The following is a 14,169-nucleotide window of genomic DNA, read 5'->3' on the forward strand; positions in this document are numbered from 1 at the left end:
CGACCCGACTTAAATTAGGAAGAAAGCAATTTTTTCCTAAATGTGACATTACCACATGGTAACAAGAGGGGAGCTATTTTCAAAATGTCACCTCAGTTCAATTTTTCCTTCCTCTAATTTTATATCTATTTGCACGTTGATTAGAATCCAAAAAAATTTGTAACCCATTTGTTTTTATTAACCATCTCTCTTTGTACTGATATTTTTGACAGGGTTACTCAAGTTAGGAACATAAAGCATTAACATCAACGACTGAAAGGAACTGCTATCACTTGAAACTGGTTGCATTCCATGAATTCATAAAGTATGGATAAGCTCATTTTCCCAAATGCTACTTTTGCCGTCACGGAAGTACTCTTTAATGCGGTAGATGTGATTAAAGGAGTATTTCTGAGGCCATCTGGCTCCTCTAAGACCTTGAAGGAGACGGTGGTATGCGGAGATTTGTTTCATGCAAATGTCAAGATCGATCTAATTAAGCCTTTATCTATGACTTGTCATGCCTGCGCTGTGGACGAATTCGAATATGATTTTACCAGTACGAACCCGTTCAACTGGGACCTTCAACCATTTTCCGTGGATGGTAGTGGACCCTCAGGATCTGCACCTTCCATCAACTATATCGGTGGTGGTAAGGAGTATACTACCAACTCTGAAAAGGCACATCACGTGAGCCATCGTGCGGCCACTGTGGCTGAGATATTTGATGATAGTGCGGAAGAACCGGAGGAAGAAGAGAAAGACGATGACAGCAAAGAGAAACATAAACAGGAACCTTATTCATATGTGTCTTGCTCTTCTGTGTCTTGCTCTTCTGATGTCCCCTCTCTTCGAGACTACGAGTCTGATGAGTATGTTCTTGATGAAGAGATGAAGATGCATTTAGGTAGAACAGATACGGTGGGGCAGCAGGGCGTGCGGGGGCTACAGGGTCTGCCGGGCTCGCAGGTGCCACGGATGCCACGGGTGCAAGCAGTACAACACGGCCCACAGATTCTACAGGGCCCACTACAGCCTCCACAGCTCACGCAGCTCCCACAACTCACACAGTGCCCACAGATTCCTCCGGTGGAACGAATGCCCCGAGTCTCTCGAGCCCCGCAGTCAACTATTCCTTACAACACACTGGTGGCATACGCCACTATGAACCAGGACTACTCGTTCAACTCATACGTTGTTAAGCGTGGCCACGGCACTGTTGACCCCCTTTCCTCTCCTTCCTCTGCATCTATTGGTAGCAGCAGAGTTTCAGACACCTCTAGCATCTCACATGCTGCGATATCTTCTCCAGCTACATCTTCTCCAAGTTCTACAACCATTTCGCATCCCTTTGTCTGCTCTGTCTGCCAGGCCTCGTTTAAAGTGAAGAGCTACTTGACGAGGCATGTCAAGAAGCACAAGGCACAAAAACCCTACAAGTGTCCATTCTATGCTTCCTCCGAATCTGACTCTGACTCTGACTCTGGATCTGACTCTGAATCGGACGGATCTGACGATTCAAACCACAAGATAAAACACCATAAGCGCCATCTTGGTACTAAATGTCACCCTACAGGAGGTTTCTCACGTAGAGATACCTTCAAAACACACCTAAAGGCTCTTCATTTCATCTATCCATGCGGTACAAAGTCCAACAATAGAAGCTATGTATCTGGTAGATGTGCCGGCTGTTTCAAAGAGTTTGAAAACAACGCAGAGTGGTTGGAGCACCATATAGAGACTAACGAATGTCCTGCTATGGTGACCAAGTACAAATGAGAAGTACCGAGAGAGATATACCTTTACTTAGCCTGTTTGCTTTTACTTTTACTCTTGCCTTTACTTTTACTCTTGCCTTTTACTCCATTTTCTTTTTATTCATATGTGTATTTTTATTTGCATCCGGTCAAAAGACTTCTTTGTGCAATTGCTCAAGTAGTTCGTCCACTTGGCTCTTGGCGTTGGAAACGTCTTCGTAGTATTTGCCGCTGGCTTCGAGGTATCTATTGATGTCTTCGATCATTCTGTAGCCTAAAACGCTGCTGCTCACTTTTTCGTCGGCAGCTTTCTTCAACTGCTCTCCTAGCGATGCTAATCTATGCTCAGGGTTCAAGCCGACGGGTGCAATTGTCTTGGCATATCTGCATTTCGAGGAATTGCTCACCTTCAACTCAATTCCACTAGGCGTTTCTTCTGCCTCGATACCATTCCTAGAACCGAAGACGCAGAGAGTACTCAATATAGATATGCAATGAATCACTATAACCAACGTAAATGAAGGATATTGAAGCCACGTTTCTGAGTCCTGAGAGACGCTGGAAAATGCACTTACGTCGGCTGCTCGAGGCTCTATAGACGTAGAAAACCGGGTAGTTTGATCAAGCGATGGAGGAGCAATACCTTCGCCGAGACGGATAAGCGTATGAATGTCAAAAGCAGCATTCAACGCCATAAAATAAGACTCCCACTGCTTCTCGCCGTCTATATCGTCTGAGCTGAGACTCTGAAGTACGTGATGACTAGCAGAAGGTACTCCAAAGATGTCCTTGCAAGCCAGCAAGCCATGCGAGCCTGAATTGACAGGAAGCTTTACATTAGAAGGAAGCTTCATAGTGCCTAAAATTATTAAACTCAAATCACAAACCAAGGCGTTCAACATATTGTTTGAATTGAGCGCCATCTTATTTCCTGGAGACACTTTAAAGGGAGCGTTCATCGACAGATACCGAAGTTTATGTAGCTGTGAGGTGAAATCGTTGTAAGTCTGGTCAAATTCATCCTCAGGCATGTTTTTATAATCATCAACTAGGTCTATTACCAGTTCAAGAAGATGGCAAGCAACCACGATGGCACTGGAATCATAGATAGGCTCGTTGACTGGGTCCTTGAAGTTTATTCGCGAGATTTTGGCAAGGCTCCTGTAATCCTTTTTGAATCCACCAGTTCTAGACGATCTGGTATAGTAGTCTGTATCAGGCATTGGAAGTTCCAGATTGCTTGGAAACTCGAATGTTCCTTTTCCCTTTAAATATGGAGAGGAAAAGGAAACCCTACGGAAAACTTGGAATTTATAAACGTTCCAAAGCATCCTTATAAAGCCCTCTCTGAAAATTATTTGAGCAGGCGTGGAAATGTTGAGGAACTGCTCGATATCTGCAAGTTCTTTGCAAGACGTGCAGTCCACAAAGCGGTAAAACTTGACTAATTTAGCGCATTCTTCGAGGTGGTCGTCTTTACCTCTTTGAGAGGCAAGAATATATGCGGCCAACCTCTCAAAACCAGCTAGAGACACACCGTATCGTTCAATTTGGCCAGCCCAGAAGCCCTGATCGAGATATTTGGGGTCCTCCACAGCATCAGGAGAGCAATAACGAGAAGAGATCTTAAACATTGTACTTAGAAGACATATGCACAGAGGAGAGATGCTGAGATAATCCACTAGAAGTTTTCTATTGGGTAAAACCATATAGGAAGGGTTCACGTAGCGATAGTACAAGTCGATAAGATGACAGACGGTATTAAAGCAAGGCATGTCAACTTTTTGTAAGCCTTCTTCAGTAATGAAAAGAGGAATTGTGGCTGAAGAAGACGTAACGGAAGACTGTGATGAATGATAAGACTGGGCGGGTTGTTCCAGTCCTGCTGGCTGTTCTGAAATGGTCTGGGGTCTATCGTAGTCGTAGAAACGACCATAATCGTATGGAGGAGGTGGTGGAGCAGATGGGGGAGGCATGTGTGGAGGCATTGGAGGGTTGTAGTAGTAGGATCCCCATGGATTATGTCCCCAGGGTCCTCGATCACCCCAGTGTTCTGGCGGGCCAGGGATTCTAGGAGGAGGTGGAGGTCCACCGGGGTGTCCATCCAAAGGTCCACCGGGACCGTGAAATTCACCAGGAGGTGGTCCAAAGAATCCACCAGGCGACCCGCGAAATCCACCAGGCGGGCCACGAAATCCACCAGGCGGCCCACCTGGAGGAGGAGGCCAACGGGGAGGTCCCCCGGGAGGCCAACGAGGAGGTCCTCCGGGAGACCAATAAGAAGGTCCATCGGGAGAGCCATCGGGAGGTCCACGAAATCCTGGCATCAGTCTTGGCCGACGAAGCATAGGTCTGCCAGCATGCCTATAACGTCCCCTAGAAGATAACTGAGGCGAATACAACTGGTTAGCAGACGTCAGCGAACTTGCATCGTCAACAAAGCTGCCCTCACGTGACATGGAAGAAAAGATGGTATGTTTCGGTGAGGGTTTCCTAGTGGACCCGGTAGACCCGGCAGACCCGGCGGACCCAGCGGACCCCGTGGACTCGACGCGCGTCGCGGCTGCTCTAAACCCATCAGGCTTAAGGCTGGCTGCAACTGACACAGTGGGCTCGCCAGAGACGCCGGAGGCATCGAAAGATGTCGTGGAGCTCCTTCTCTGGCGCCTTCCGCCACGTCTACTGGGAACAAAGATGCACTCGATGCCCGCAGAACGACAATTGGAACACTCCTTGTAGGTGTAGTGAGCCTTTCGACGTCGATGGCTGGGCGTAGCTGGAGTTTCTGGAGAAAAGCTCATTTCGCCGTCACACCTGATTTTTCGTCGGCGACAGGCAAGACATGCTCTCCTCGATACCCGCCTACCGTCTGTAGAGCCTCCGCGAGATCGTTTGGGAGATCTTTCATCTTCAGAGTTGGATGACCTAGAAGGAGACCGAACAAACCTTTGCGAATTGTCCCTAAAATCATCCAAATTGTCGGTATTCTGCTGATTATTACTCGTCATGTAGTTAATAAATAGATCTGCTTACTTAGAGAAAAAATTATTTTGCCTGAGCCTCTTTCTTCAACTTGAGCCCCTGATTTTCACGACAATCATTATGTCGCGACTTTACTATAAGGGGACAACCGTCATTCTGTCGTTTCAGTTCTTACGCTCCTCCAAGTCAGGCATCCTAAGTATCTCTTTGCCGGGATTTTTGCTCATCTTCTGAAGCATGGTTAAAACCTTGGAATGTTTCCATCTGTCAGGCAATGGTGTGATTTCGTAGTTCTTAGTGGCCCAGTAATAAATATCCCAATCCATTTCATCCAATAGTTTATCATACTCATTCAAATCAGCCTCCGTCATTGTGCTCAAATATTTGTCGGCAAAACGACTCAATAGAAGATCGGCTTCAAGAATACCCCTCTTCCGAGATTGATAAAGTAATCTTCTTCGTTTGTTCTCCACCGGTTCATTTGTCCTCAATAATGGCTTCACCTTAATTACTACGTTGTTGTTCTCATCGACATAATAATTCTTGACAGGTTTTCCTTGAATTTCTCCAAGGGGTTTTTGTGGGGTATGGATTTTAGATGAGGCTCGGGTATAAGTAGTGCTGAATAGTCTGATATTGCGGAAGCGAAACATAATGGTGAGTAGTGAATAGTGAGCAGTACAGCGAGTAGTGAGCTGTGAAAAGAAAGCAGTGTAATGATTGCCTGAGTTGATGCCTAATGCCTGATGCCTGATGGGTTGATGCCTGATGGCCATTTGACCGACTCGGATCCTTTAAATATGCATCCTTACACCAGTGAGTCACATTGAAATATGATAGTGATGGTGGTGGTTCTCTTGTTCCTGTCCACCTCTTGGTCTTCACCTTCCACGATGGCTCGTTTTGCACACGTTAAACGTATCACGAACGAAACCCAGGTTCAAATTATACTTAGTATTGATGGGGGACCAATCACATTAGAGGAGTCTCTTTTTGAAGGGTCCAGTGACAAAGAGCATGCTCTACAAACGACAGGATCACAGACTATCTCAGTGAATTCAGGAATTGGGTTCTTGGATCACATGCTGCATGCTTTGGCTAAACATTCTGGTTGGTCAATGATTGTTGAATGTATTGGGGATACATATATTGATGATCATCACAGTGTAGAAGATATAGGAATAGCATTAGGAGAAGCGTTCAATAAGGCGATGGGCTCTGTTCGAGGAATCAAGAGATTTGGCGTGGGTTTTGCACCCTTAGATGAGGCCCTTAGTAGAGCAGTTGTGGATATTTCTAATAGGCCGTTTGCGGTTGTTGAGTTGGGATTGAAGAGAGAGAAGATTGGAGATTTGAGTTGTGAGATGATACCTCATTTTATGGAGTCTTTCGCTACAAATGCCAGGATTACTATGCATGTTGATTGTTTGAGAGGATTTAATGATCATCACAGAAGTGAGAGTGCTTTTAAGGCATTGGCCATTGCTATTAGGGAGGCTATTAGTTATACGGGTGGTGATGAGGTGCCGAGTACGAAGGGTGTGTTGTGACGAATCTGGCGAATCTGGCGAATCTGGCGAATCTGGCGAACGAAGTGAGTCAGGTGAGTCAGTAGTCAGACGGCTAGACGGTCAACCGTAGCTGTCCTAGTAAAAGTACATAATGCACTAATAGATCTTTTATTACCATAAGCCACCCTGTACCGGTGTGCTGTCCCGGTAGCTCGCAGGCCGTCACGGTGGTTCAAATCCTCCCGGTAACCTCCCTTATCATCTTCCTCTCCTCTACTTCTCTATGGCTTGTCTGGTGAACAAAGTGAGTCAGACGGTCAGATGGATAACCGTAGCAGTTAGCCGGTCAGACAGTCAGTCCTAGCAGCCCTAGTAACAGCACAGCATTAATAGATCTTTTACCACCATAAGCCACCCTGTAGCGGTGTGCTGCCCCGGTAGCTCGCAGGCCCTCACGGTGGTTCAAATCCTCCCGGTGGTTCAAATCCTCCCGGTAACCTCTCTTATCATCTTCCTCTCTTCTCTACTTCTCTATGGCTTCTCCTGATATTGACGACTTGTTCAAAGAGGCAGGTGCCCTAGGAGTCTATTCCTACTACTACCAGGCGAATAGGGACAATTTCCATGAGATTCGTCTGCGTTCTCCTATCAAATCTCCTGGCCGTTTGACTCCTACGCCGGTAAGGAGTACTGGACCGAGGACTCCAGTGGTCCAGCAGGCTCCAGTGGCTTTGGCCTCGGCTCCATTGGCTTCCTCTCCACCTCCGCCTCTGCCTCAGGTGGCCCCAATCGACCACCTCAATCACTGCCTCAACACAATTGTTGGTAAAGACAAATCGTCCAAAATCATCATCTATCTACTACGTCTACTAACCTCTCTACCCACTTCCTTCTCCTCCCCCCTTCTTCGCCAACTGTTCCTCAGATCTCAAGGAATCATCAAAGGTTTGGGATTATACAGACAGATTCTTCGGTCTTTGGGAGTTCCGTTCCACTTGGTTCGTCTCACCAGAATGATCAGATCTTCTGCTATCATAGTGAACAACTCAAAGTTGGGTACTCCTATCAGAACTAAACAATTACTCAATTACTGGTTTAATTGGGATGTTATCACTTATCTTTCTTCCTTCTATTACGCCTGGGCTGATGAGTCTTTACTTCTCTACAACCTTGGAGTTCTACAGAATCATGAATTGTCCCATTATCATAAGCTTTGTTCCAAGCATGAGCTTTTAGCATGGTTCGCAATTACTGTCGTTGGATTACGCAATGATTTCGCCAAGTATGACGATCTTTTGAACCGAGAAAATGCCATAAAGATCAATTTCCAGGTCAAAGAACGTGCTCATAGACTTCTCAGCCTCAGCTCTGGAAGTCCATCTACTATCACCAAGTTTGCCACCGCATATTCATCTCAATTGGCTGAAATATCGAAGGAAAAACGCATACTTATGGTGGATATAGTCCGATTGTCCTCGGATCTTATCTACGATTCCGTTTATGTCTTCCACAGGCCGATGTATCAGCCACTCCATCTCTCTCTAGGCTTGGCTTCAGGTATCTTGGGATTCTACAAGCTCTGGCTATCTTATTAGTATTCTATTCTATTTGCTTACATCTCCTCAACAATGTTTCCCTTCTCAGAAACGTAAATACCATCCAAGAACTTTCTAATATCCTTATTTCTAACTCTACAGATCTGTTGGATGTCTGCACATGTCTGAGAAACCTCTTCGACAGAGTTACCACTGACAATCAACTCATCCTTCTGAGCCTTGGAAACCTCAGCCTTCACACCTTCAGGAACAGTGATTTTTCTAAGTCTCTTTTCTCCCAAAAAGTTTCTAATCTCGACAAACTCTTGTCCGTCTTCGTCGGCAACAGACACGTTGATAGGGAAATGAGCGTAGACAAATCTCATCTTATACCTGTAGCCCACCGTAACACCAGTAATCATATTACTGATAAGAGACTTGGTAGTTCTCAATTTGGCAACATGTCTTTTGTCACCGTTGTGGATATGAACCTGAATCAAATCCTTGCTGACCTTAACGAAAGTAACATCAATGTGCTTCAAGTCCTTAGTCAAAGTACCTCTTGGACCAACAACCTTGACAAATCTTGACTGAATACTAACAGTAACATCTTTTGGGACATTAATGTCCTGAACAGAGGAAACGTACTTCATTTTGGCCTTGGATGATAGAACTGTTGATTAAGTGTAGTTGGTATAATTGAAAAATTTTATATACTACTAATTCGAGGTCTTAATTTTTCAGGTGAAAAGTGAAAAGTTTAGGGCTTCAGGGTTTGATCAGGGGGGGAGGGAGGGGGCACGAAGGGTCCATCTTCAGCAGCACCAAAAAGTGGAAAGCATTTGCAACAGCTAGCAAAGGTCGTCAATTAACTTATGTTGATATGGCCACCCCAGATACTGCAGACACTAGAGCCACTACGGCCACTAGAGTCAGCGCAAGACACCCTCGCACCTCTATTATTGATCTTTCTTCAACGTCATGTCATCAACGTTCACTGTTTTGTCGTCAGCCCCCTCAAGAACCGTTGGATTGGCCCCGAATCTCAAGCTCTTTCTCTTTTTAACCTTGGTAGAGATGTCTCCAATAGCAGTAACATTTTGTACATCTCCAATAGGTGTTGATTTGGGTATAGAAACTCCATCTAATGCACTAACACTGCCAATCGTTGAGGAATTCTTTGTGGATGCTAACTCTGCTGTACGAACCCATCGTCTTTTCCTCGTATACTTGGAAAATGAATCCTCTGTAGTTGGGCTTTTCCACGTATTATCATAATAGATGAATCCTTCATCCGGTTTGGGGTCTGCCGTAGTCTTGGACTTTGTAGAAGAGAGCTGGATTGACCCATCGTTGGTCAAATCCACTCGCCACGTCTTATCAACCCATCTCCAGTACATTCCCGAATCGTCGTTGAGCTGAGGAAGCTCGAAGTTGTCTGGAGAATCTGCCTCGTTAAGAAATTCGTCCGTCCACGGTGTTCTTTCGTAAGAAAGTAAGTTGGGAGTCCATCCAATACCGAGCCAGCGTCTCTGATTCTCGTATAGCACGTAAGAAAAGCGAACAGGACCGTTTCTGCCACCTCCTGTAGCCTTTTGAGTCACCTCTTTCAACTTTTGGTTGGTTTTTTCAACCGCATAGTTGAAAATTGTCGACTTTCCACTGTGTTGTTGCTGTTCAAAGTCAAGTCCTGTCAAATAAAAGCACAATAAACGGAAGGTTTTCGATTTCCAAAAGAGTCTACGTGTGACTCTTGACCATTGTGAGTGATAGGTGAGCAAAAAAACTGTTGTAGTACATATTATTGTCTTTGGAGGCAATAAAAAGTAGCTGACGATGATGTGAATCGGAGACAAGAACACCGTTGTGAATAGAAGTCGTTTTAAATCGTATGCAGTCAAACTTAACGACGTAAGTGGTGCTAGCAACTGTTCACATTTATTACTCAATGTAGACATACAATGAACTATGTCATCGAGAGTAGAATGCTGCTCCTGTTGAGCTTCCACGTAAGCACAGATAAGTGTGAAATGAGCCAATGCAAGAACAGGTAAAAGATGGCCCAAGTAGGTGATGACATTCTCGAAGTAGAGGATCAGTAAGATGGAGAATAGAACAAGAGAAATCGGTAAAAAGGCATTGTCGTCTGTCCACGTGAGGATGGAAAGGATCTTATTGGCAAAGATTAGATATGGATAAGCTTTTATTAGGCTCTTGCTAATGGTAGGAGGCGTGGAAGACAAAAGAGGTGATGATTGTACCTGAATAGAGCTGGGTGCTCCTGATTTAGACCCGGATCTCTGGTGGCTGGGATTCTTAACGCCGGTGAATTTGGCAGTGATCTGTTCCGAGTCATTGACTTTAATTTGAGGAGTAGTTGTGGCTGATGCTAAAGATGAGGATGTGGACGATATTCTGGATAGTGGATTGGTTGATGTGGCGGTGGCATCTACCTGATGTGCTTCTGAAGCTTCTTTCATAGTAATATCATCATCAGACATAACAATTGATAGGAAAAGAAAGAAGGCACCGACAAGGAAGCAAGATGAAAAGCAACAAAACTCAAATACATTTTCTTCGCGATGTGGCGGTGCAGATAAAGATATGTATATATATATATATATATGTATATCACTATATGTTGGCCACGTCCTCCATCTCGATATCGTCGTCATCATCGTCGTTGTCATCGTCATCATCCCTCTTATCCAAATCTATGTCATCCAAATCAAAGCCTTGTTGAGCCTTTCTTTCCACTTCCCTACTCTTTCTGTATTCTTCCTTTAACCTGTACTTTAATGCATACGGTCCTTTTCTTTCCATCACAGCTATGTTCTCTAAACATTCCTTTAAGTAGGCCTCCGGTTGATTGGTTTTCTCCTTCAATCCCTTCATAGTCCAGTAGTCATATTTATTAAATAGATCAAACAAGATCTTCATCAACACCTCCTTATCCATACGAGATGCTCTACCTTCGGATTTGGCTGCCTCCTTTTTAGCTGCCAAGTCTCTGGAAAGTGTGATTGTGGCACCCGTATGAATGTTAGGACCTGCCCTACCTTGTAATATACCTGTATTGGCATTTTTCAAGTAGTTGATACGTCTTTTCTTAACCATATGTGCCAACCGTCTTTTCTGTGCAACCAATTTCAACTTGTTGTTGGAAGCAAGTCTTGCTGGTATCACTTGGCATTCATGAACGACTTTTCCTACCATCTGTGTCTTCTTAGGAATAGTTTTAGCATATGGAACAAACTTCTTGAACCTTGAATGACGTCTGTTACTCTGTATCCTAGTTGTACCCATTCCTGATTCTGGCAGCTCTCTCTGCGATGGCTTTGTTCGTCTTGTCCATGTAGCTGCATGATTCAGTGCTTCGTTGTTCATACTTCGCAGCTTCGGTTGATAGGGCATGTCCACAACCTGTGTTCTGTACATCAATCTATGCTTGAAATGATCAAACTCAGTCTCGTTGAAGATGTATTCGTTCTCTACAACCTGCTTTGTAAGCCTTAGTTGGTACTCCTTGTCAACATTACTATGCTCAGGCATCTTATCGTTCAAGTCCAAGAAGATTTTCGGTGGAGACGTTCCTTTTTGAATCTTAATTTGACCCAAGTCTTGTCCATCTAGAAAGCTATTGTTCTTCCATATATCTGCAAGTTGTGGGGTGAGTTTAACCAGCCACACCTGATTACCCGCTCTGGAGAGATCTAAATTTAGTGATTCACCACCTTCATGAAGATCTTCCTCTTTGACATCCTCGATTCCATTCGGAACAGGCATTCCATCTTCATCATAGGCAATGCTCGAGTCCGGAGAATCCTCACGGTCATTTCCCGGTAGATTCTCTGTATTGGAATTCGAGACTTCTGTAGGAGAATCTGCAATGACTGAAGGTTCTGTTTTCACCTGCACTTGATCTGATTCCGCTTGGATCTCACTCATATGGATACACTTATTAGAAGAAGAGAGTCTTGCTTAAGATAAGAGAGAGTCTTAGAATTTTCAAATTCGCGAACAATCGAACAAGATGAAAAAAGAGACACTAGTAGATTTCAAGACGAACAAGGTTGAACAGTAATGGATTTTGGGGAACTGCTGAGGGCAGAAATCAGTAGAAAGAAGCGGATTATAGATGAGACGAGGGATGCGGGTGAATATATCAAAGCCAGTGAGTTGAGAGATAGGGAGGAAGCAGGAGAGGAGGAGGCAGAACCAGGAGAAGCAGAGGCAGGAGAAGCAGGCGAGGAGGAGGCAGAACCAGGAGAAGCAGAACCAGGAGAAGCAGAGGCAGGAGAAGCAGGCGGGGAGGAGGCAGAACCAGGAGAACCAGAACAGCCTAAGAGGCTGTCATTCTATTCCCCAATACCTCATAAGAGGAAATCTGATGAACTTCTGGATGCAGAAATAGCATTACGTAATAGCAGACAACCCATCAGGAGGTATGGAGAAGATGACGAGCAAGTAATAAAGAGGTGGAAGGGTGGGTCGTCCAAGCCTTCACCTGATGGCTTACCCAATGAAGATGAATCCATCACTTCATCCACAGTCTCGTCTTATATCAAACTACTATTGACCCAATGGCAAAGCTACATTGACAAATCAGACCAAATTCAGACTGATGAAACACTCATTGAGACGAAACGATGGCTAGTCCCACTCTTAGTCAAGTTAAAGAGGAACAGGCTCGACCCAAAAACAGCAACCATACTCTCTACTATATTCTCCAATGTTAAGCAAAAAGACTATCTGCTGGCTGAAGAGAACTACATTAAATTGAGTATAGGTAACGTTGCCTGGCCAATTGGGGTGGCAGCAGTTGGAATACATAGCCGGAGTGCACAGGCCAAGTTGACAGGCGAACACGGTGAAGTCAGCACCATTATGAAGGATGAAAAGACCCGCCATTGGGTGTTAGGAGTCAAGAGGTTGATCAGCTTTGCAGAGTCCCAGTCTCAGTCCCAGTCTCAGTCCCAGTCTCAGTCCCAGTCTCAGTCTCAGTCTCAGTCTCAGGCCGCGCCCTCAAATCCGATTTGACAGACTTTGTTGATGCGTTGGCCTCTTTGTGAAATTTCGCACTTTCGCCCTCAAAACTTTTTCGGCGCTGTTTACGATTTTCTCTCCTGGTGTCATCACTTTTTCCTTCTTTATACGATCAACACAGAAGCACACACACACGCACGTACACTAAAATGGTTAAAACAAAGTCGTCTCCAGCTCCCATTACTCCGGTTGTTTTACCCAATGGTAAAATTGGCACTCTTCCTCCAAGAAAGAGGGCTAGAACTAAGGAGGAGAAGGAACAGAGGCGTATTGAACGCATTATTAGGAATAGAAGAGCTGCCCATACGTCTAGAGAGAAGAAGAGACGTCATGTGGAGCAGCTAGAGAAGTATGCCAAACAATTGGAACAATGTATCGCTCGTTTTTCCGATACTCAATCCCAGTTGGTTGGTATTCAGAATCAGCTAGTGTTTAAATTGGATGATGCCGGTATAGATTATACTGATATCGATTTGGATTTAAAACTAGCTAATTGTGTTGATAGACCCGATAATCTGGATCTTGATACAAGTAGTCGGCCAATCAAGAGGCAAAAGAGCAATCCTAAAGAAGAGAGCCCAATGGATTCTCCTCTTTCTGAGATTCCATCTCCCCCTTTTGAGGCAGGTTTGAAAGCAGAGAAAGATTCTCAATCGAGCGAATCGACCCAATCTGATGTTTCAACCCAGCAGTTTCAAGGTATCTTCACCCCTCCTCCTTCAACTTCTTCTTCGAAGTTCAAGCTAGATGAGAATGATATTCTGAAACAGGACTACTCTCCCCTTTTCGATGATGACGATATCTTCATGCCTCAAGAAAAACTAGAGGCAGACAATTCACTGAAACTATTTGAGCAAAATATAGCCGGCAACGAAGCCGAAGAAGCCGTCGAATCTAAGATGGCTCTTGGATTATTGGATCAATCTTCAGACGTTTTTCATCCAGACAATATGGACTACCTCAACTGTCTTAATGACGTGCATCATTCAGCAGTAATGATGTCGCTTTAGCAGCCAAAAAATGAAACCAGGGCACCCCCTTAACGTGCGTGTGTGTGTGTTATTGATGATCGTATCATCAAGCCCTGGGAACATTTTCTGGCTAGTTATTGGTCTGCAGCACCATTAATGACAGAGGTGATGAACAGTCCGTATTTGTTTGAGGATTTCAGTCTGAATTGATTTTATAATTGTCGTTGTTGTGCTTGAGTTACTGTTGGTTGTTGGACATATGTGGCGCGCTCTCTAGCTGCGACTGGTGTCTTCTAATGATGGTAACTATACCTAAATAGTTTGTATTTTTGTCTTGTTTTGTTTTCACTTTTTCTTGGTTTGACTTCGGTTCTTTGGTATCTAATTA

The 14,169-nt window shown here is 44.6% G+C and overlaps 9 protein-coding genes across 9 annotated transcripts; 4 read left to right on the forward strand and 5 right to left on the reverse strand.

The window, feature by feature from the left end:
- Positions 1–306: 306 nt before the first annotated feature.
- FOA43_002076 (uncharacterized protein) lies at positions 307–1,758 on the forward strand (the record flags this gene model as incomplete). Its single annotated transcript, XM_038922380.1, has 2 exons — positions 307–886; positions 1,718–1,758. The coding sequence occupies 2 exons, from the start codon at positions 307–309 to the stop codon at positions 1,756–1,758; spliced, it is 621 nt and encodes a 206-aa protein (XP_038778308.1).
- Positions 1,759–1,885: 127 nt separating this feature from the next.
- FOA43_002077 (uncharacterized protein) lies at positions 1,886–4,195 on the reverse strand (the record flags this gene model as incomplete). The annotated part of the gene is made up of 1 exon (XM_038922381.1): positions 1,886–4,195. The coding sequence occupies one exon, from the start codon at positions 4,193–4,195 to the stop codon at positions 1,886–1,888; it is 2,310 nt and encodes a 769-aa protein (XP_038778309.1).
- Positions 4,196–4,882: 687 nt separating this feature from the next.
- Positions 4,883–5,371, reverse strand: FOA43_002078 (uncharacterized protein; the record flags this gene model as incomplete). Its single annotated transcript, XM_038922382.1, has 1 exon — positions 4,883–5,371. One exon carries the CDS (start codon positions 5,369–5,371, stop codon positions 4,883–4,885), a length of 489 nt encoding a protein of 162 aa, XP_038778310.1.
- A 240-nt stretch (positions 5,372–5,611) lies between these two features.
- HIS3 (imidazoleglycerol-phosphate dehydratase) lies at positions 5,612–6,268 on the forward strand (the record flags this gene model as incomplete). The annotated part of the gene is made up of 1 exon (XM_038922383.1): positions 5,612–6,268. The coding sequence occupies one exon, from the start codon at positions 5,612–5,614 to the stop codon at positions 6,266–6,268; it is 657 nt and encodes a 218-aa protein (XP_038778311.1).
- A 494-nt stretch (positions 6,269–6,762) lies between these two features.
- On the forward strand, positions 6,763–7,824 carry FOA43_002080 (uncharacterized protein; the record flags this gene model as incomplete). The annotated part of the gene is made up of 1 exon (XM_038922384.1): positions 6,763–7,824. The coding sequence occupies one exon, from the start codon at positions 6,763–6,765 to the stop codon at positions 7,822–7,824; it is 1,062 nt and encodes a 353-aa protein (XP_038778312.1).
- Positions 7,825–7,841: 17 nt separating this feature from the next.
- Positions 7,842–8,417, reverse strand: RPL9B_1 (60S ribosomal protein L9B; the record flags this gene model as incomplete). Its single annotated transcript, XM_038922385.1, has 1 exon — positions 7,842–8,417. The coding sequence occupies one exon, from the start codon at positions 8,415–8,417 to the stop codon at positions 7,842–7,844; it is 576 nt and encodes a 191-aa protein (XP_038778313.1).
- A 306-nt stretch (positions 8,418–8,723) lies between these two features.
- Positions 8,724–10,265, reverse strand: FOA43_002082 (uncharacterized protein; the record flags this gene model as incomplete). Its single annotated transcript, XM_038922386.1, has 1 exon — positions 8,724–10,265. One exon carries the CDS (start codon positions 10,263–10,265, stop codon positions 8,724–8,726), a length of 1,542 nt encoding a protein of 513 aa, XP_038778314.1.
- A 133-nt stretch (positions 10,266–10,398) lies between these two features.
- FOA43_002083 (uncharacterized protein) lies at positions 10,399–11,712 on the reverse strand (the record flags this gene model as incomplete). The annotated part of the gene is made up of 1 exon (XM_038922387.1): positions 10,399–11,712. The coding sequence occupies one exon, from the start codon at positions 11,710–11,712 to the stop codon at positions 10,399–10,401; it is 1,314 nt and encodes a 437-aa protein (XP_038778315.1).
- Positions 11,713–12,959: 1,247 nt separating this feature from the next.
- Positions 12,960–13,820, forward strand: FOA43_002084 (uncharacterized protein; the record flags this gene model as incomplete). The annotated part of the gene is made up of 1 exon (XM_038922388.1): positions 12,960–13,820. The coding sequence occupies one exon, from the start codon at positions 12,960–12,962 to the stop codon at positions 13,818–13,820; it is 861 nt and encodes a 286-aa protein (XP_038778316.1).
- Between the last annotated feature and the right edge of the window lie 349 nt (positions 13,821–14,169).

Source organism: Brettanomyces nanus, chromosome 2 (genome assembly GCF_011074865.1).
Source record: "Brettanomyces nanus chromosome 2, complete sequence".
Lineage (NCBI taxonomy): Eukaryota > Fungi > Ascomycota > Pichiomycetes > Pichiales > Pichiaceae > Brettanomyces > Brettanomyces nanus.